At 43.2% G+C, this 23045-nt stretch overlaps 1 protein-coding gene across 1 annotated transcript in view; it reads right to left on the bottom strand.

The window, feature by feature from the left end:
- Tcerg1l (transcription elongation regulator 1 like) overlaps positions 1–23045 on the bottom strand; it is a 199065-nt gene that overhangs the window by 52709 nt on the left and 123311 nt on the right. The window contains exons 6-8 of the mRNA XM_010621463.2: positions 18806–18900; positions 15616–15704; positions 2127–2281 (exon numbers count right to left, since the gene is read on the bottom strand). Of these exons, the coding sequence (XP_010619765.2) occupies positions 2127–2281; positions 15616–15704; positions 18806–18900 (339 nt within the window). The remainder of the gene's footprint in view (positions 1–2126; positions 2282–15615; positions 15705–18805; positions 18901–23045) is intronic.

Here is a 23045-nt window from a genome sequence, read left to right as displayed (position 1 = left end):
GTTGGCGGGGTTGTGGGGAGAAAGGAACCCTTCTCCATTGTTGGTGGGAGTGCAGACTAGTGCAACCACTATGGAAATCAATATGGAGATACCTCAACGAGCTTGGATTGGAGGTTCCATTTGACCCAGCCATCCCTCTGCTGGGTATCTTTCCAAGAGAACTAAAAGAATCATATCACAGAGAAGTATGTGCACCTATGTTTATAGCAGCACAGTTTGTAATAGCTAAATCTTGGAAACAGCCCATTTGCTCATCCGTTGGAAACTGGATAAAGAAGTTGTGGTTCTTCTATAAAATGGAATATTACTCAGCCATAAAGAAAGAGAAAATAGATTCATTCATAGGAAAATGGATACATATTGAAGATATACTCCTAAGTGAAATAAATAAGTCACACGTGTAAATACAGAATAGTTTCCCTGGTGTAAATAATCTGCAACAATGCATAAGATTCTAATAAGATTAGTGACATTTAGAAATGGGAAGAAAGGATCTAAGGTGTAGGGAAGGTGGGATGGGTAGGGGAAGAGTAAAAAGGGAAAAGAAAAAAATGTGAGAGAATGAAAAGATGAAAATAAAGTGTCTGTAGACAGGGAGGGGAGGAGGGGTGAAGGGAGGGCAGAGGTTAGGGGAAAAAATGAGAATCAAGACTTGTCATGTAGAGGTACAAGATCCCAACAATGAATGTAACTGTACTGTATCCCTAAAATGTACCAATAAACTCAATTAAAGCTGAAAAAAAAAAGAAAGGAGCAAAATATCTGCCTGAATTACATATTTGCCTTTTACCAAGGCAATGAAATCATAGGATAAATTGTACCTTATCATTTTTCAAAAGATCTGAATACCTTATAATCTTCCTAAATTGTGAACCATGCTTTTGTCCACTAGTAAGAGCCTTGAGAGATCTTTTTCTAAAGTGATTTTTAAGTATTTTTCAGGATACAAAGTATTTTTTAGCATTGGATGCCACTCGATCAGAGAAAAAAAAAAAACAAAATCACAAAATCCCATGTTTATTGTCCTGGAACAAAGCAACACTTTTACAGATTTTACAGTTAAATATGCACCCATAACAGTTTTCTTGTCCCAACATCAGCTGACTCAAACTTTTTGAAGAATGTTTTCATTATCTTAAGTGAGAAAACACATTAGATTTGTCATCAGTCTATCTTAAGAGACTAATACCAGCAGTACAGGAGCAACTATTTCCATTAAAAAAGTGTTAAGAAAATCTTAATAGCAGCATCTTCCAAGTACCCCCTTTTTTTACTAAAACTGGAGGCTGTTGCCCTACATTAGCTATATAATGTAGAATCAAAAGTATCACTACAAACTCCATTGAATATCCCACAACAATTCAACAAAGCCCCTCTTTCATGGGGTCAAGTTCCCATACCCACTGGCTTGGCCTTTTAGGCAGATTTCCCTACCTCTGAAGGTGTCAGGGAGCTGCCATTCACAAAGCTCTTCAGTGTGCAAGGAGTAAGGCTGCCTTGATGCAGCAACTCATAAAAGTGTATCAGATATAATGAGAAAGGATCTTTTCTGAAAATGTTGAAAGTTCTTCTCTGACTCTTAATGAAACAAGATTTACCAGGGCCTCATCAGAAACAGCTGCATTTCTGTCCAGCAGCCCATTCTTCTACAACCAAAATGTATCCTTACCTCTCCCTGCAGGAGTTTAGATGGAATTAAAGCATCTATTCACATATAGCAATGTAGGAATGCAGTCCAAGGTCTAGAGTGAACATGTAAAGTAAAAGGAATACTCTCTTATCTGTTTGTGTCTACTCTTTCCAATGAAGCTCAGCAAAAGTTTGAAACAAAGGCATAAAGCTAACCAATGGTGGTGCTAGACAGAGGTGGGAGTGGCTGGGCAAAGAGCAATGTCACTGCACTAATGACCTTACAGAATGCAAAGAAGAACCTGAGCTGACTACTTAGAAGGTTGAGGTTCCTGCAGAAAGTACAATGAAAACTTTACTGCTGAACTCTTGAGTCATGAACATAACTCCTTCATAATCAATTTCCAACATACCCGGGAAAAGCCTGCTTTCACCTCATGGCCCTTTTTAAACAGACAGCATAAACACTTAACAGTGTTGTAATAATACAGACTTACTTGCTGCAGCCTCCAGCTTGCGCTTGTGGGGCGGGTCCTCAATGATCTTCTTGAGGTCCCCACGGTTCTTGAGGTCCACTGGCTTCTCCCAGACAGAAAGCTGCATTGTCGGGTTGAAGAAGAAAACTCGGTCGTCGCCGGTCCAGACCACACACCTGTTTGAATTGAAGCTCACCTCAGTCACCCTCAAAGACATTTACTTTAAAACATTACCATGTACCTAAAGTGTCCTAAAATGTCTGTACAGCCTACAATTTACAGTTTTCAAAGGTCATTTCTGTAATGTATGAATAACAATGGCAAACCTGGTATGATGGGAATGCTTTCCCACCCTTCTCATGTTGAGTCTCATGTGAGTCATAGGTGAATGTCCTTATGACTACCCTACCAGCAAGCAGCATTCTTCCTAGCACACGGAGTGCCCTCTTTAATGCCACTGACTTCAAAGTCTGGCATTAGTGGGCACCTCTAGAACCAGACATGGAATGGAGTAATTTGGAGACCATTTCCATAGATCTCCCCATTTACAGCCCTGCATGGCCATCAAAGATATGCTTAAATCCACAGCTCATCACTCTCTGGCTACAGAATTACTTCTTCAGCAATCAAGCCCTGGTGTCCTGCTCGGTTTCAGAAAAGGAAGAATTAATTTTCATATCTTCATGAATGGTAATTTAAAATATTTGAAATTAATAATGTGCAATTTTTAAAACTCTTGATAAAAACTTTACCTGGTTAGTTATTGGAAAAGATTTAAAAAGGAGAAATAGAGAAAGAAAGAAAAAATCCCTTTTCTGGAGGATACAGCACAGTGTGTCTGTAATATGTAACTACACACACGAATCTGGGTTCCTCAAAGTAGCCAATGAATACAACTATCAAGTCCAAGGGTGGCCTCTGGCCTGTATTTTGTCCTCTAACTACTCTTAAGATTCTTCAGAGAATGAGCCTGACGCTGGCACCGAGACCTAGTTCTTATCTGGGCCTCCCATAATGTTTTTCTTTTGGGGGGGGCGATATAAATTCTCCTCTCAGCCTCAGCTTCCTGTAGTAGCCTCTGAGAGCCTGTCTAGCTCCATAAGTTTCCTTGGACTTCTCAGACGCTGTGAGAGTGGATAGGAATAGGTCACACAAGTAAAAATACTCTGGCTATGGTTTCCCTTCAAGGGAGGACCCTTAATTAATGGGGATAACTGTTAGGCACTATCCAGGATCCCAAAAGTCTGCTTACACTTAGTCTTGGTAGATCATACACGATGTCTGCAGTTGGCCCAAGTCCGTGCCAATATAGGTCACTCTATTCTGCTCAGAGAAAAATCACTCTATGTTCAACCTACCTAGCCACATTCTGTGGGCTAGGCAGAGGGCTCAGAGATGGGCAACTCTAGGCATATCAGACCCTTTCTAGAAATGATCCTGAGAAAGTCAAATGGATTTACTATGTTGGCCAGGTCAGGTTCAAGAGTATGGTAGAAAGAATGACGGCCCCAAAGATGTCCACATCCAAACACTAGAACTAGTGAAGGTGTCATATTACATAACAAAGTGACCCTGAAAACATGACCAGGACCTTAAAATGGGGAGATACCCTGAGTTATCCAGGTGGGTCCTACATGTAATCACAGCTGTCCTTGTAAGAGTCAGAGACAGAAATCTGAGGATAGAAAGAGAGATAAGACGTATACACAGAGGTGGAGAGTGAATGAAAGATGCCTCATTGGTCTTGAAGGTGGAGAGAGAGGCTATGAGTCCAGTAAAATAGGTAGCCTCCACAAGTTGGGAAAGACAAAGACATGGATCTCTCCTAGAGGTTCTTGAAGGAACCAGCCCAGCTGACACCTTGATTTTAGCCCAGTAAGACCAGCTCTTCTGGGCACAAGTGTCTATGTTTTAATTATGTCATTCCAGTTCAGACCTTCAGTTCTGTAGGGGCACCTGTGGGCCTGGATTTAGAGATAGAGTGATTTGGAGCAAGTTCCAAATCCCAACCCCACACACAGGCTCCTGGAGCCTTCCTGTACTGGCCCGTGGCTAGAAAAATAGCTCTAAGACCAAAGCACCCTACAGCCATCAGTCCATTTGCACCAGTTTTACTTGAATTATCCTTCTTCATGATGTTTCTGTTTACCTACCCAGTTCAGTACTACATAAGCCTTTAAGAAATGCCTAAGTTCATAATACACTACTTTTTGGCTACAGAATACTAACTGTGCTACTTTCATCAGCAACTGGTAATGACTCTTGACCTCTAGAACTACAGGGAGTCAATGCTTGTAGACTAGTCAACAACTGCCCCTGGACTTCACTCCTGAGGGCCATGTGTAGCAACACACTACACTCTGAGCAGCAGCATTCTCAGAAGCATTAGCTCCAGCTGCCAGATCATGGAACCTCAAAATGTCTGTGACCCACTCGGCCAGCATATCCTCCAGCTCTAGGTCTGCTCTTGACCTTCAATGTCAAGGGAGAAGCCCTCACTCCATTATCCCTAAGGAGGGTCTCTCCACCTCACTGGAAAAAATGGAAACAGGACAGTCGAACATTGTGCTTCCATGCCAAGGCCTTGCCCAGGTATGTAGCAGGGGCTGGAAGACTTAGGGAAAGCTTTCTGACAGCATCTCTGCCTTCCCTGCTCGCAGGTTAGGCAGGCTCCTGGCTCTGGGAGGCTGGGCAAGAGATAACTAACCTCTCAGGGGCATGGAGGAGGGCTGTATACATTCATAGTACAGAACCTGGCTGGCATATGAAGTTTTATTAAGAGTAATATTTCTACCCAGTATATTATGCTTGATTCAGTTGTTTCATGAGCTCCCCATATAGAATGAGGCCAGCAGAGAGAATAAACTCCTAACAGGAGGCACACTCCTTTCCTCTGGACAAAGATATGCTGAAGGGAGATTCTGCTGGGGGCTGCACAATTGATCACATGCAGAATTTGTCATGCTGTCTCTTTAGATCCCACTAATCTAGATTTGGGGGATAATGGGACAGGAAAGGGGGTCTTGTCCAGTTAGGGTAGTGGGGGGGTCAGAAGAAATCTCTCCACACCAACCCCACACCCAGGATTCGCCCCTGGGCTTCAGCTAGAAACAGTTCCAAGACCAAAGCATCCCCGAGCCAGCGATCAATTTATACCAGTCTTGCTTGAATTATCTTTCTTCATGATGTTTGGGTGAACTTGGCTTGAATTGGAAATTCTAGAAGCTGCACATCTCTGTATTTTTGTCTACTAGATATCAACAGCTGCTCTGTGGACCTACACAGTCTCTCCAGAAGGAGGACAGCTTTTAATGGTCCAGCCATAGTAGACAGGCCAATAAGTACAACCATGCCATCTGGAGATCATTTGGTTCCATCATCTCAAAGACACACATGACCTGGGCATGGCACCTAGGCCATCCCAGAGTTGACTGACCTGTCCTTTCATCTACTATCTCTGAATGGTAAGAGCCCTTGGGAAGGAGTCAGGCCTTGCAGACCTGTGTTCCAGTGCCACTTTGCACTATTTGAGGAAATGGATTCAAATAATGGTCCTCAGTGACCTCATTTTTAAAAGGTTTGTGGACTTCTTCCATTCTCAATTTTAACTTCTAATCTTCCTCTTCATTTTCTTTTCCATTTTGGTGCCAGGACACTGGTCATCATAGTTATTGTGGAAGCCCTTCTTTGCAGATCCACTTTCCTCATCGAGGGTGCCAACCCCAGCAATTGGAAACATGAGCTACTCTAGGCTATTTCCTTTGAGTTGCCTGCAGGTTCTGTCTAGGGTTGGTGGTACAAAGGGCAGCCAAGTCTTCATCATATTGCATGGTCTAGAGCACGGCTGGGCTCTAACCAAGACCATCATGTCTTTACTGACCACCTCACCCACTCCCTTCCTCTTTCTCTGAAGCACTCTCAGTATCTCACAGGCATCCAAATCTTTATCTTGGGCACTGTATCTGGGGAGCCCTACTCAAAACAAAACCCCATAGGGAGGAGGGGGGAGCTTTCCAACAGACAACAAGCAGTGCCTCTATCAGGAGGAACCCCCAAACTGCCAGCCTCCTAAAATACCTGTGCTCTGGGCTTTCAAAGACAAGACCTTTCTAGCAAGAGCACTACAACTGCCAGCATAGAGGTAATAACAAGAAATGCTCACTGAGTAGTGTCCAGTTAATTAAGATTGGCTGATTTGTGGATTTACAGGCATGTCTAACTCATTCCACAAATGAGCAGGTTATTTCATGTGAGAATTATTAAGAAGCTGGTGGCCTGTGGAATGCAGGTGCTAAGGGGAGACATCATAAATAGCACATGGTCAGCTCCAGGTTAACCCTCAGAAGCCAGAGCGAGGATGAGATGAAGCATCATCTAACTCCATAACCTCCCACCTGGCTCCATAAAGGATGGGCCTCCCTGATAACTCAATAGCTTTTCTGAATGCTCTGGTTCTGAGAAGGTTCTAGTCTGAGGAAGAAGGAGGATGATAGGCTGAATGCTGTGAGAAGGATGCTGGGCACATGGCCTCCTCCAGTGACTGCCAATTTACACTGATTTTCTCAGGAGCAGTGGGAATCACCTGTATTCTCCACATGTGCTGGTTTCCACAAGAAGTCATATCTTCCACAGAGGCCACAGCAACTCATTGGAGCTAGGCTTTCTGCATACTTCTGCTGGGGTCCACCAGCCTTGACTGGTGTGCACTTCTTTCTCTGAAGAATCAAAATTGAGGAGTCCCTGGAAATTATACAACCCAAAGTTCTGAAGGAATGTCCTGTTCATGTTCTTGTAGTGCCCTGAGGTTTTTCCATTCTGAGTTCAAAGCTCCACTGTTAAAGAAGCTTTACATTTGGGGATTTATATTTAATTGGCCAAATTCTCCAAGATCCCAGGTCAATCTGTTGAAAATTCGGTATTTCAAGGGATACACTGACTTTTTAGTTCCTGATGCTCAGGTGTAGAGAAACCCTCAGCACACCTAACCTGGGAAGGGCCAGCTCCCTGGAATGCCGCATGGCATGGGAAACATCACCAACTTCCCAACTTGCCACTGCTGAACAAGAACTTCTGAAGCAAAGAAGAGTGAAGCTAGTTAGAGACTTAACAGAGGAGTATGGCTTGGGAGAGGAAGAGATGACAATAATTAGCATGATGCACATTTATATCCAAGCTATAAGAGCCAGTTCCTGAACCTGGGGGAATCATGTGGAATTGAACCACAGAGCTGGTGGCAGGTAAATCAATGTGGTTCCCAAGAGAAATCTGCCCATCCACTGGTTATGGTTGGTTTCAACTAGACAGAGCCAGCTGTAACATGCAAAATTAATTTTATGTATCATTTTATGCCCATTTTATGTAACACGGATAGCTCCCCTTCTTTAATCATGCTGCATAATTCCTGGATGACTGCCATATCCCTCTTCTATTCAACTGTCCCCATATCCCGGAGGATATAATTAGTATATCAGAGTTATTTAAGTCTGGTGGTACAGGATATCTTCACTGAGCAGCTCTAATACATAAGAATCTGGATTTTATCAAATGAAACCCAGGGTAGTTGTTTTGCTGTAGAAAAGTCTTCTCTCATTCACCCTCCAAACAGCAATTTCCACTGTCTCCAAGCTCTATGGGGAGGAGACATGTTGGTTTCTCTCCCTGGCTTCATCTCATCTAACTGGAGGTGGAAATTTATGCCTGGCCTCCTGCCTCTACTTCCCTCACATAAAGGCACCCTGTGTCCCCTGGCTCTGCCTTTACATGCTCTGTCATGAGAGTGTCATGTTTGCTAGATGTTCCTCTACCCAGATGGAGACCCCCTTGGAATGGCCAAGCAGCTTCCTTTGCTGGTCTTCTCCCTTTGGGGTTTGATCTTCAAAGAAGGTGACCTGGGCAGGACCAAGGGGGCTGTCTTCCACTTCACAGGCTGGGAAAGGGAATATGAGGCTTCTAGAAACAAAGATACAAGGAGAGACTAAGCATGCTCTCTGGCCGTGGCCCCTACCATCATGTACTTCGGGAAGAATGCATGGGTAATGTGGACATTCTGTCCGATATTCAGGACAGGGATAAAGACCAACCATGTAACTGGGCTGTCACATGGCTGTCTGTCAGCAGCTCTGTCTCCAGGGACTTACTGCGGGTTTCTCCAACATCTCTCGGTTTGGGGACATGGGAGCCTCTTACACTCAAGGGAAGGTTGCTCAAGCAGCAAGGACATTCCAGAGGGCAGATACTCAAGGAGCTGGCAGATGCCCCAAGAGCCTGGGGGACTTGGCTCCTGAAAGCAATGGCTCTCTGCTTCTTCCTTCAGAGATAAAAGTATGCTTTTCAGTGATCAAAAGAGAGAATCACTGAGAAGGGGCTCTGAGCATGACCTACCTGCCCACTACTCAGATGCACTCTCAAGGCATCCAGGGAGGCTGCAAGTGCAATGCCTAAGGTTCACCAACCTGGGTTTATATACCTCTGCCTCTAAGGGTTGTCCTCTCAGCTTCTTTGCATAAATTTTGGAAGACCGTAACCCTCTATCTTTAGTTATTTCATGTGCACTTATTTTTCTAATTTTAAAATATCAAGTCACAGAAACTACAGCTCTGTAATCTCGAGGAGCTGCTGGGATAATTCAGAATCCAGCCAACTGTCTGTCCAGCCCTGCAAAGAATCGACACAGACCTCTCTGGAACTTGTGCCCCAGGTCTCTGAGGAATGAAAGGCTTTAGAGATTTCATCTTGATGGAGGTCAGGACTTCCATAAGGATCTGCCTTTGAAGAGATGTAAAGTTATTCTTTTTTGGTGTTTTGTTTGATCAGCGTCCCAGCTTTCTTCAAAACCCTAGGGGCTCATTTCTCATGGCAATAAATCACAACTTCTACTCCCCTGCCCCATTTGGACTGGGAAAGTCACCACCAAGGAGCCAACATTGAGTGGATCTTCAAGGCTTAGAGGTGTCACAGGATTAAAGCAATGCTGCCTGGAGAAGAATAAAAATAAGCTGAGCTGGAAAGCAGCGTGCTCCTCTTTCTGTTACCAGGCTTCCATCTCCAGAGGCCAGTTAAGTGTGGGTCTAAGTGGCAGCTTCCTCATGCCTACTCCTCCATCTGCTGTAACTAAGCACTCTGACATTTAATTCAGCATTAGCCTTCTCTCCCCAGCAAGTAACTCCTCACCTGTCCCTTCTCTGACATAATAAAAGACTCAATTATGCAAAGGGGACAAAGTGACATTTGGTTTCCCTTCAGTGGTATGTACTCAGAGAAGAGTGATGTGGTGCCATCTCTAAGCTTAGTGAATGTGACTGCATGTCAAGTAAGTGCACATGAAAAATACGCTATGATGTGGCCAACCCTGGTGCTGCTCTTAATAACCATAATCCCTAATTACCTCTCTCTTGTCAAACATCATCCATCTGTATCATGTCTTGGGAAGGGGTCCCTTTCTTTCTGGAAAAGTTCTACCAACTTCATCCACGAATATGCTTTGATATCAATTCTTTTAAAGGTAAGCAGTTTTAGTGCTTACATCTTTTAAAATCAGAGAAGTTGGTTTTAAAAATCATACCCAATGAATTAATACTTTTGGATTGATTATCAGATGTCATCAACAGATATTAAACCATCAAATAAAGTCAGAATTAAAGATACGTTGTTAACATAAAACCAGAAGGACCAATGAGGGTGTTTGGGACTCTAAACACTACTGAGCTCTTTGAAGGACTGCTGCCCATGCTGCACATCTAGGGTGGTTCTATCAAAGCACAGTCAAGGTCTGCTCTCCGTGCTCACATACTGCAGCTGAAATGTGAAGTCAACCATTGGGATCTTGGTTGTGACACCAGGTACCAACACCCTTGGAATGTGCCATGTTCATTTTCATGTGTATCTCTGCAGTTGAACTACAAAAATGTGAATTGGCTTTGCTTGGAGGTGGCACCTTGTGAAAATGTTAAAGTTCTGATTGATGCAGTCCCTCATCTTTTTGAAAGAATACTTGTGCCTCTTCCCAGGTGACTTTAAAGAGAGCTTTGTGCTGTTCTGTTAATAGACCAGTGGCATAAAGGAGCACTATATCAATCTGGACATTTTAGAAAAATGACAGGATGATGAAATCAATGTTATATATTTCATGAAAACATCTACTCATTTGTAAATCTATACTCTTAAATAATTTTAATATGCTAATTAATCATTGATGTTGACATTTATTGTCATTTAAACAAGAGCGCATAGATTTTACACTTTGTTCAGCGATTACCTTTGAAATTTCCCCATGTCATCAGCAACTCCAAAAGAAACATTTTAATTAATTCCCAGTGAGAGAATGGTTTAATTCCCTCAAAAGTACCATTTAGGTCAAATGATAAATTATAAAAAGCAGAAATAGAAGCTCCTGAAGAGACTGAAACAGTGCTATTCTAGCACTAACATATCTAAAAAGAAGAGCAGATCTGAAAAAGTGATTCAAACTCTATTGAAATTTTTACCACGACACAAACTTAGCCTTCACCTTTAGAGGTGGACAGGGTATCACTTTGCATGAAAGTAGCTGTACGTGCTTCACTTCCTCATCTCTTCTCTAAATGTTATGCCTCCATTATGGCACACTTGGAACCATCTGAGAATATTAAGCTAAGTGCATTCCTGAATTGCAGAGTTGGCTGTAGAAGTTATTCTGGACTCTGAAACCATTTTTAATGGTTAAACTGGCACAAGCTGTGAGACAAGGATGAGCAGATGGTTCTTGATCCATTTGTATTCACTATCAACCATTGATTTTGCATTTCTCAAGTGCCTGGTGTTACATTAATACATTGAAAAGGCTATACATCTAGCCATTTCTCTTGGCAATTAGAATATCAGAAGGAATCGTACACCATTAGGCATGACTAAGGTGCCACCCCATTGCTTTTGACACTTCTGATGGATTCTCTTAGTTCTCTAGTATGAAGCAGCTCCTACAGAGAACGAGGAGTAACCATTCTCTCTCCTCTACCCACTTTTACACTGAGCTCTATACCTAATCATTTTCTGGGGTGTTTTCTACATAAGAATGCACATAAGAAACTTACTGGGTGGTTTTCTTATTTAGAAGCATGTTTCTTCCATATGAGTACCCATGTAAGACACAAAATCTTATTTATCCTGATATTCTCTTAAATATTCCATTTCTCAGCTCCAATTTGGTTTTAAAAATGCATCCACAGTAAAATGTTAGCCAAGAGGGAGAAAAGTTTGATTTTCACTTTTATGTTTTGAATAAATTACCAAACTTGAGGCCTTCTTGTGATTCTAGCTTGGCCCAGACAACTCCCTGGGTTCAGGACAGTTCTAGCTTAGTTCAAGTTAGTTCTAGCTAGTCTTCATGCAATTCTGATGCAGTCAGGCTTCCTTAGGAGAATTCTGGTTTGATGTTGAGATGTAAAGACCTCTCACTGAAGATTCTTATTCAGGGAGCTGACCCAAGCTGGCCTCTTGGGCCCTGCCCCGCACCTTGCTGAATGGCCCAGAGCTGGAATCACTAGGAGATTCTTGAACAAATGATGCCACACCATCATGGAACCAACAAAAGCAGATTCCCCGGATATAGGCAAAGGGCTCTAGCCACTGCCTGGAGAAGTACAGATTCACTGTGTGACCCATCAGAACCTCCTAGCTGATTCTGTCTGCCCTCCTGTCACCAAACAGACGACTGCTCCTAGAGGACCCTGAGGAGCCCGGAGCTTGAATCCAGAGGCCAGACACTTTTCACCATTCTTCTAACCATTTCCACAAGGGATGCCTCACCCTAAAGCCCAAGTGCAAGACCTTTATCTGCTTTCCTATCTGCCCATTCTCTTCTGCAGGCTGGGGTGAAGGAACAGTGAACCCAGGAAGAGAACTTCTGCCAGACAGCCAGCTAGGCAAACCACTGCCTCCCCCTCAGCAGGTGGGAGAGCCTTGCAGAGCCACCACAGTTCTGACCTCTTAGCCTGAGCATTTGCTGAAGAGCTTACTCAATTTGAACAGCGGGGGACATTTGCACCTGAAGCTGAAGCTGGAGCTGTTGCCAGTGGCTCTGCCGAACTCTGAATGCCTCACTAGTCCTGGCAGATCTGCCTACAAGTACTTTCTGCACTCTCACTTGCTGAATGAAGTGCTCATCAAGAAGCTCAAGGCAGCCACTGCACCTGGAAATGTTCTTCCGTGAGCTTATGTACCCATGAGTGGTTCCAGAGGGATGACAGGGAGGGAGGCCAATGATGGAACCACGTGCCTCTCCTTCTGTGCCCTCGGGGTGCCACTGATCACCTGAGTCACTGGGAAAAGCCTGACACTAGCACACTCCAAGAGCAGGATTGCAGAAGACGGTTTGAGTTCATTGAGGGAGACAATCGCTGCTCCCCATGGCAGAGGAACTCTATTCCTGGTGGCAGATTGTAGTGTCAGGGAGGATTCTGTTCCTGAGGGCCCCATGTGTGTAATAACAAGATTAATGAGGATGTCATTCCATGATACACACACAGTATTTTCTCCATCAGAGCCATAGCAACAGGAGAGACCGAGATCAGGCTGCTCCCCTGTGCCCTACAGTGTAGAGGTCCCCCCATCTTCCAGAGGAGGTATAAATCCCACCTCTCAGGTCTGATGAAGGTCATCCAACTCATGCACCCTTAGCCAAGGGGCTGTTCAACAAAGCAATGAGGTTTAGCTCAAGTAGGAGGACAGTAGAGGGACACTAACCAAAGAATGTAAGGGGAAATCAGAGGCACCCCTGTCACCTCTATAATACTGCATTAAATACTGTGCAGTAGTGCAATACTGCAAGTGGGCCTAGTTGTGACTCAAACAGGATATATCAAGAACTGGAGCTTAATAGTCACCTGAAGTTTTTAGCTTTTCTCCTCTAACATGAAAACTACCCAGCTGGACTCTACTGGGAATTCTCTTCGTCTATCAGATTTGCCAGTAGGATAGCAGAGGGCAGGAATCAGCACCACTGGTATCATATAGCAAGAATATCAGAAAGTTTGCATATCCAGTGGGGTTCCTGAAGCTCTTCCTCTCTCTCCCAGCTAAGCCTCCTCCAGCCATATCTCAGTCACATAGCCCTGCTCCCAGCTTTCCCCAGTAGTCCTTTTCACCACCTATACCCTTACTCTTGTTCATTATATCATTAGAAAGCATCTCATGCCTAGTTGTTCCACTCTCAGAAACCTACAATGACTACGCAAGATCCTTTTCCTGGGTCAGGGCCTTCTATTCCAGTTGGGTCAAGCCCTCCATTCTCTTTCTATGGCCCTGAATAACCTCTGCCTCAGGGATGAAGCTCCCTTGCATCATAATGAGGTGATACTTGAGGGACCCAATGCAAGAAGGCTCATATACCTAGCTATAATTGGCAGGCTGAGGACTGCCATCCAGAGGCAACAAGCCACAGCTGAGGACCCTGCTGATGTTCAAGAGTCCATCTAGTGTTCTGCCTTGTTGTGTTGTATTACTGAGAAAGGAAAACTTCAGCCTTCACAACTAGATGGTCCTAGTATCTAAGGTCATGTTTTCTACACAGTGACAACCCTCCAAGGATAGTTCTATGGGATCCGTGACAGGCTTAGTGTCCCTGAGCTATCCTTATTCCCCCAGTGTGATGGGCTGAGGAGAGCCTGCCTTGGAAGTATATATGAGAAGATTGTTATCAAAGATCCCAAAACAGCATTTGCGATGTAATAAAATATCCCTACATCTAGTCTTTTTTCCAGGTTCCTGGCACAGAGCTCCTAAAGCTTTTAGAATGTGTTCAGTGAGAGCAGTGTCCTCCCCTATTGCTAACGAACCCCTACAGCCACATCCAAGTTTTGTTAACAACATGAATCAAGCAGCCCTAAACAGTTCAGGATGGGGGCTGATCACCCGAGCCCAACCATGTGGTTAGATAGTGAGAACTTTTAGCCCCATATCAACTTCCCAGGGAAAGGGGGAGCAGAAGGAAGAGGTTAATCACTTGGCCAATGTCCAATCATGCTTACATAAAGATATTTCCAATGAAACTGAGAAAACAAATTAGGGGATCTCTCTGGTCTGTGAACACATATAGTACTGGGTGCCCAGAGAGGGGGTATTGGAGCTTTAGAACCATCCCCAACTCCTTGCCCTATGCATGTCTTCCGTTTGGTTGCTCCAAAGTCATATCCTTTATAATACAATTATAATCATAACTAAAGCACCGCCCTGTAAATCATTCTAGATTATGATCACTGAAAGTTACAGGAGCCATGAGGGGGAGCCCTTGAATCTATAGTCATCCTGGCACAAATGCAGGAAGTCTGCTGGGCCCCATTTGTAGCTGGCGCCTACCATAGAACAGTCCTGTGGACTGAGCTTTCAGCCTCTAGAGTTTGAAGCCAACTCCTAATTCCTAGGAGCTGGAGTCATAATTCAACAGAATCACAGACATCTATTAGAAACCTGGTGGGTTTTGGGAAGCAGCTCCACCAAGACATACTGGGTGCCAAAGAGTTTCAGCGAGCTAGGGATTTAGCTCAATGGTTTTGCCACCAGACTTGCAAGTGCAGTTTGATTCCTGGTACCAAACAAACAAACAAACAAAAACCAGTTTTAGCTAAATGCAGAGAGCCAGGGACACCCAGTGCTTAACGCAGTCACTACCTATGTGATCAAGGAAGAAATGTGTCCCTCCAGGCAGGAATAGGTTTACCATCCTAAACAGCTAACCAGGCATGGTCACAGGGCACCATAGACCCTGTCACCAAAGGACACTGCACTTAGCATGCAACATTGGTATGAGTCGTCTGGACCACCAGCAGACTGTTTCTTTGTGCACGGATGGCAAGTTAGACTGATGCGAGTAGTTTTACTATTTCTGTTCTTTAAATTAGCTGCTCCTCCCAGCTGCATGCTGCACTCTAATCTTCAGGTTTTAAAACTAATTTTTACTTTAATGACCTTTTTGTCCTGGTTCCAAATTACTCCATTATAAAAGGGCATTTTTAAAAAACCAAAGACTGTGGATCCCTTGTGGAGGGTATTTTTGAGTATGATATACTCAAAGACTGGGAATCCTCCTAGGACAACTGGAGTAAGCTAGACACGTCTTTAATTAACAGTCATTCAGTGCTGCCTTTTCTTGGAGGAAAGAGGAAAATCCTTTGAAGCTGACAGCATGCTACACTTACTCTGAGACGCTGTCTCTCACTCATAGCTTTCGCTCTCTTACTATGTATATGCATATAGATGTATATGTATATACACGAATGCATATGCAACAGCATTAGTATTTTATTCCATATTCACAAATACATCAGAGAAGGAGAACTTATACTTAAGTGTCATTTTTCTTTCTGCAGGATATAAAAACTGTAGAACAAATTAGAGTTATACCTGCCACAAGTAACAGATTCATTTCTGAAAACAGAATATACCTATGGAGCATGCATTTTTCTCTCTGGTGACACCAAGAAAATGGTGGGACAAGATAATGGCATATCTCATTGCTCTTGGGTTTTGAGCGTCTTACCAGGGGGATCCAGGTACTGGGGTGGAAGCCACAGGTCGGTTGCCTTTTGTTGTGCTGTCTTCCCCTCTCACTAGCATAGATGGAGGCTCCTTTCAGCAGAAAGAAAAGAAGAGAGAATGCTGTTTTTAATTCTAAACACGCATCTGCATCTTCAGTTACAGGCAACCAAGTGAAGAATAGCAAAGACTCCTGCAGACAGACCTGCTTCTGGTAGCCATTATGCAATGACCTCAGAGCAAAAGAGTAAAGCAACTGGGGGCAAGCAATCATGCATAGATATAGAATTAACAACACCACGGATTCACAATAGACAGACCATCAAAGGCACCCCCTAATTAGCTTGTATTGTCTTTCCTGAAGAGAAGACAGATGGGGAGCCACAAAGAAGATACATGGGATCCTGAGGTCTTTGGGCAGAAAATCTCACTGGATCTATCTACAGAAATAAACCTGACCTAATGGCTGTAGTCACTGTCCCCTGCCACCAAAATTCTGTGTATAATAGCAGAGAACTTGTGCAGGGGGCCCTAGACACCTGGGCATCAAGGTCTGTCATGGGAGGAGGAAGTGGCAAGTTCACATTGCTACGTGATAACTGAGCCTTCACAACATTGGGTTGGGATTCCAGAGATTCCAAGCAAGATCTGCCTTTCTGGAGCATATTCCATGGGTAGGATCTAGGAGTCATCTTACCAGGTGTGGATACTTCTGAGTACCTGTCAGGTTTGAAGTGTCATTGGGTCTCTGTTCACATTTAGAAAACAAATGTTGTTTGAATACACACACCTAAACAACTATGACTGGTATACTTGATTAGTGTCAGTTACAGATAGAATTTGGGTAGAAACAAACATTGAAATTAGAAAATACAGACAGTTCTAATTCCAACCTGAGCATAAAGTCAAGACTCAGATTGTCACATCGATGAGGGATAGATAGGGGCCCATTGTCCAATAGTGAGCAATCAGAACCCAATTCCTACCAGAGGTACTGAAAAATCCCACTGAAGATTTTTTTTTTAATATAAAGATGTGACATCACAATTTGGGCATGGCTAGAAGAAAAAAAATGAATTCACACTATACTAAAGTAAATTGTAGTGGTGAAGAATCTTTTCTTTCCTCAGCTGTTTACATAGTTTTAATCTCAAACTTAGAATACTAAGACAAAGTCTCTGTTTTTGTGTCTCTGAGAAATCAGGAGAGAAGAAAAGCCTGCATCATTCCAAACAGCAACCTGGTTCTGAGCTAAATTTTTAAAAAATAGGATGCCATTCTAAAAATTTTAGAATCTTCTACCAGCATTAATGTTGGTACTTTATGACACAGTGTAGGTGACAAGACGACCGAGCACAATTAAATGAATTTGATACTCTGAGCCCTGCTGCAGGATCCCCATGCAAGTTTAGTGTTACAGAGGAAGGTGAAAAGCAGAAAGAACATCAAGGTTAAAGAGTCAAAATTAAATAAATTCCAAGGAAGGAAACCTATCAAATGTGGCTGTTTGCTAAAACTGTTGATAACAGAGTGAAACTGCCTCTTGCTGATTATGTTATCGAGAAGGAACATCCAGTACCGAGACCTTGCCAAGAGGAAGGATGAGAAGTCCCCGAGATGGGACATCCCACCACATAAATCCCTGCATGGTCTTTGCTACGAGGGGAGTCTAGCAAGGGCATCAATTTAAACAGTAAACAAGGAGTGACATTTGTGCGTGTTCAGTCTACCGCTCCACTCGGGCTTCTCATAGACCTCCCTTTGTTTCAACAGATAAGTGCGTTCAATAAATGATTTGCAATTTATATAATCCGCCTTATATTTGTGAGTTTAAGGTCATGTTTTGATTTTTTTTAGAATTGTCTGGTGATGGAAAAGAACTGTTTCCTGTAAGGTCAGGATAAATAATTAGCTTAACAGGGAGTGTTCAGAAACACTTGTCTCAAAAAATATATAGTCAGACTAGAGTTTATATTACTAATCCAATTAGGAAAAAGGGAGGAGATTTTCATTATTACGTTAATTGAACCATAGAATTCAAGAAGGAGTTTCTGAGTACTAGATTACATCCACCAATTATTCAAGTAAATATGGTAGGCTATAATTTGTGATGGGGGGACATTTAAATTTGGCAATGCTAGGATTCTCTACAGCTAATTACCACGGTCTTCTTCATGAGGCACATGCTGGTTATGATTTCCTGTCGGCGATAAAAATGGCTAATCATGGTATAAAACTCCTGTTCTATGCTGAAGTAATAAACGTGAATTAGGCTAGAGGAACTCAGTGATAAAGCAACTATTTATAGAAAGCACTAGCAAGGCTATCTGTGTAATTAATATGTAATTCTGGCTTGGATGCTAATCTCTTACAGAAAAGTCATATGTCAGAGCCCAAAGTGTAATTTGCACTAACATTTGTGATGAATGTTCAGCACTTAACGGGCACTGGGGTTTGGTAAGAAGATGTGAGCCCCACAGTGACTATATTCTCTAATAAGGTTAACAGTGAGCTGGCACAGAGACCAGGAAGAACAGGAAACTTGCAGGGGACTGTGACGCAGAAATGTCTGATAAAGTAAAGCAAGAGAGAACATTTGCAAGATACTAAGTAGGACCAGAGCAGCAGGATATCTGACAGAGGCGGGCAGACTAAATGTGATGTATGATTTTCAAACATAGCAGCAAAGCAAATTCCTTCTGCTACTCAAATGAAGGACTGTGCTATTAAAAATGCTAATTATGTCAAATGCACTCTCCTGATTAGTCTTTGAAATGCCACTTAAAATGGCAGAGACAGACCTCAACTTTAAAAGTTTTAAGAAAAATAAAGATGCCTTGGGTTTTCTTTAACAGAAAAATCTAAACATAAACTATGCCTCCGAGAGCCTTGTCTGTTTTCACATAGCCTGGCTGCCCTGTGTGTCCTCTCTTTATTCTGAAGGTGGACAGCGTGTAAAGAGGAAACCAAACTCACTCCCAAATGTGTGTCTGCCAGTGAGGTGGGAGCCTATCCAAGGAGGACAGGGGCCTACTTTGTCCATGCCCTTCTCTCCCTCAGGGATTCAGCTGTGGGTCACAGCTGACCGGCGATCATTTGAGAAACACCATGTAGGATACAAGTGTGAAGGTGTCCTGGCTCCAGATCCTCCAAATCCGGGATGTGCCTCTACAGTACTAAAATGCCAAACACACCTTGTCTTCTTTGTCTCCAGCCCGGCTCTTCCTCTCTGCCGCATGTAGCATCAGTGCAGGAGAGCAGGGTGTTCGGCTGTGCTCTTTGCTTTTATCTGTCGGACCAAAATAATTGTCGTTAACATTCCATTTGTCACATCAGTTTTGAAAAATTAAGCAATCAAAGATAAAAAGTGGACTTGAAATGTCAACCCTCTATATTCTAAAGGAAAGCTGTAGAGACTGGTGTTTCAACTGTAGTCTAGCAACCGAGCTTTTGTCCTGACACTGGGTTGCTGGGCATCAGTGGTCTGGGCCACAAACCTGTACCACTACCTGAGACAGTCCTGTACCACCTCTTGAAGTCTAGTCTCTGTCTTTAATGGTGTTGGCTGGTTCCATCCTGGATTCCATAGCCTCCTACATGAAGAGCTCAGGAAGGACACCCACAGGGAAAGACCTATATACATAGCTGACTACTGATCAGGGAAGTCCAGGGCAGTGGGCAGTGATCCTGGGCATTCAGCAGGTGGGGGTGGGGGATGGCATGAGAATCCTCTCAGCAAACTGTAGACACTACCTGGGCTTACAGTCTAGTTAGGCTCAAGGCAGAGTGCCCTAACAAGGCATGTGGGCAAATGTCATTCCCAGGGGGTTCTTATGCCTGGAACAATCATCACCTTGCTCAGTGATGTTAAACTGGTCACTAGAGTCCTTCTGAATCTGTGCTAAGAACCATCTAAGTCACACTTAGCCAGGCCTTATGGTCATGCCATGTGGTTTCTGGATGGATCAGACCTAAGCTCTCCTCGGCCAAGACAAGAGACCAAGGTGACACAGCAGAACCAGCTTTGATGAGGCTTTGACAGCTAGTGGACATTATGGAAAACCTTGGCCAGCCCCTGCCAGGGGGACAGATTGGTTAGACCTGCAGTTACCATTTGCTCATCATTGGCTTTTCCATGAAGTGGACTCTACAGCATGTTTAAAAGTACTTGTTTGCTATGAGAGAAGGGAAAAATGGGAAAAATTATAGGAGTCCAAGTATGAAAACAAAGTGAAAGTTTTCTAAAAATGTCTATCTAACTCTCAAAACTTCAAGTAGTAAAGAGATGTTATGAGAGGAAGTCACAGCATCGTGTGGATGTGAGGGTTAGGATACTCTGGATGCGAAAAATTGCTTGACCTGGAGCTCCTGGCCATCCAGCTCCTCCAGAAGGACTCCTGTAGAAGGGAGGAAGGCAACAACAAGAGCTTCACGAGTATGTGTGCCCACCACTCAGGCACACACACGCGTGCACACAAACATGTATACAGGAAAGGTATCAGGTTGAGATTAGAAACTATGTTTCAGAAATGGAGCAGCAACACGGGCAGCTCTAAACATGGATTTAACAGGCACTGCATCTGGACTACACGGAAACACATGCATTCCTTCCTTGGCTCCTCTCCTCTGTCCAAGAGTGGATGGCTAAATGGGATGGATGAATGACTACAGCAAGGCCCCTTGCCTACCACTGTTACTCTGAAGACTGCCCTGGTTCACAGACTCTGAATATAACAGAGGGCTAATTCTTGCTATTAAAGGAGCAGCTTCTGTTAGCTCGCACTGTTGGCAACAAACAAAGCATGCATCTCTGAAGTCCTGGCCTGTCCTGTGATTTCAGCTCTACGGCAAGTGTGCCCAAGGCTGAGCCTCCACCTCCTGCTCTTCTGCCACATAGGCACCAGTTGTACCAACTTCAGGCTCCTAGGACAGCCACGACCACCTCTGCTATTCATATCACAAGTGTGCCAACACCATCTATGGGTATGTTTCAAGATTGGCCTTGGTGGGACTTGGGATGTAGCTCCGTGGACAGCACTTGCCTAGCATGTGCTAGGCTTCATTTTCGATCCCTAGAACCTACCCCCTCAATAAAGGATGGGTCTTAGGAGAAACTAGCAATGTTTATTGACTGGATAACAAAGCCTCAAACACAAAACTAAACTGAAGAACAGTGGAGATATTTTATCATCACTCAGGATAAGAGAACCACAGGTTTGCACTAAGATTTTCCAATCTCTGTAGAATTACTCCCCAAACCCCATCCTGCCAAAGTGTAAAGTACAGAGAAGCCTGGACACTGGGGTCTGTGTCCCAAGTCCCCACTGGGCAATCCTGTCCCTAGGCTCATTTCTGTGTCTTTCTCCACAGAGCAGGGACAGCAAGGACAGACAGCAGATTACTACATCTCCACAAGAGAGAGGCCCTAAGAGATGGGAACGGGTTTAACTATATATATATATATATATGACTTAGTTAACCAGATATCCTGGGAGAATGTTTTTCTTCTTGGAATCACAGATATACTTTCCCCTAAATCTCCAATACTCAAATTAATATCAGCGCACTGGGTGTCTACTTTAAAGCTACCTCTGTTGGGTATCTTTCCAAAAGAATTAAAAGAATCATACCACAGTGATATATGGGCACCTATGTTTATATCAGCACAGTTTGTAATAGCTAAAACTTGGAAACAGCCCATTTACCCATCAGTTGGAAACTGGATAAAGAAGATGTGGTTTTTCTATAAAATGGAATACTACTCAGCCATAAAGAATGAGAAAGTAGATTCATTCATAGATAAATGGATACACTTTGAGGATATACTCCTAAGTGAAATAAATTAGTCATACATGTGTAAATACTGAATAGTTTCTCTAGTGTGAAAAACTAAAATAGTACTCAAGATCCTAAAGGGGTAATTAGCAACGTGAAATAGGAAGAAAAGGACTAAAGGTGTAGGGACAGTGAGAAGGGTAGGGGAAGGGGAATAAGGGAAAGGGAAAAATATACGAGAAAATGTAAAAATGGAATTAAAGTGTTTGTAAATGGGGAGGGGAGGGGGGGAAAGGAGGGTGGGGACAAGGGGAAAAAATGAGAACCAAGACCTGTCGTGTAAAGGTACAAGATCCCAGTAATGACTGTAACTGTACTGTACACCTAGAATGTACCAATAAATTCAATTTAAATTTTAAAAAATAAAGCTACTTCTGTCCATATTTTATCTGCCTGCCTTCTCTCTCTTGCACTCCACAAAGACTTACCCATCTAAATATCTGACAATCCTCAGCAAAAATATTTTCCTCTGTTGAAACAAGGCATAAAGGCAACAAGAGGCCATTCAGTTAAGTCAGTAAGTAGATTTTCTTGCTACCTACACCTGCCTAACTTGTCGTACAAAGCACATGCAGGCAAGCAGATACTCCATTCAGGAAGCCTGATCCAGGTTCCGATGGTATGTGAGAACAGAGAGGAGTCTTCACAGGAGGCCTCCGCAGGCTGATGTGGGATCTTAGCTCTTCCCCCACCTGCAACCCAGGTTAGAGGACAGGGAAGGAGCACTTTGGGTGGGCAGAGGTTTGAAGTTTGATATTCAGAAGCCTCAAAAGGAGATCTAGACTAGCAAGGGAAATGCAGGCGCTGGTGTCAAGGGATCTGTGATGACACAGCCTTGGAGAAGATTTCTGGAGAAGCCACAAGGCAACTTTTGTGGGAAAGAAAGCGTACCTCATTACTTGCAGCCCTAGGAGCCCAGTGTCAAAGGGACTCTGGAGCCAGCTAAGAAGCCGGGGGGATTCCTCTCACTATGCCTCTCTGTTGTAGCCTAAGTGGAGAAGGAAGGTGCTCTCAATAAGTTAAACCCACTGCTCCCAATGACCAGCCCAAGCAGGCCCGGGAAGAGAAAAGTTAAGCCTTAAATGGAATTGAATATTTTGATTATTACCCTGGGCTCTGCATATTTAATTACTGAACTGACATCCATTTCAAAACTAGAAATGAGCAGATAGCTTTTTACTATCCAAGAATAAGCCAAAAGTCATTTGTTTCAGATTTATCCAAAGTACAGCAAAGAAGAAGCTCCACAGAACAAGACCGGGAGAGTCTTGAAAAAAAGCAATGTGATTCTATTTGCTTCTCAATTACAGACTCTTTATTTCCAACACAGTGGTTAACTGTAAAACCTACAGCAATTGTATCAACAAACACATGAGTGTCTTCTAAGAACATGAACATGCATTGTAAAAAATGTTAGGAAAATTGATAGTAAGGCAATATTCCTATGAAACTATTCTCAAATGAATGTAGTATTACTTAAGTATATCCCTGCATTATCTTGAGAAAACATACTAAAACCTTTCTTTTATTGAAAACAGTTGATCTCTGTAAAAGTCAGATCTTAAAAACTGTCTTTTGAGATAAATGGATTTACATTGC

Source organism: Fukomys damarensis, unplaced genomic scaffold (assembly GCF_012274545.1).
Source record: "Fukomys damarensis isolate Sample0158 unplaced genomic scaffold, DMR_v1.0_HiC HiC_scaffold_8, whole genome shotgun sequence".
Lineage (NCBI taxonomy): Eukaryota > Metazoa > Chordata > Mammalia > Rodentia > Bathyergidae > Fukomys > Fukomys damarensis.
Note: the sequence above shows the minus strand (reverse complement) of the source record. Positions and strands in the feature narration are given on the sequence as shown.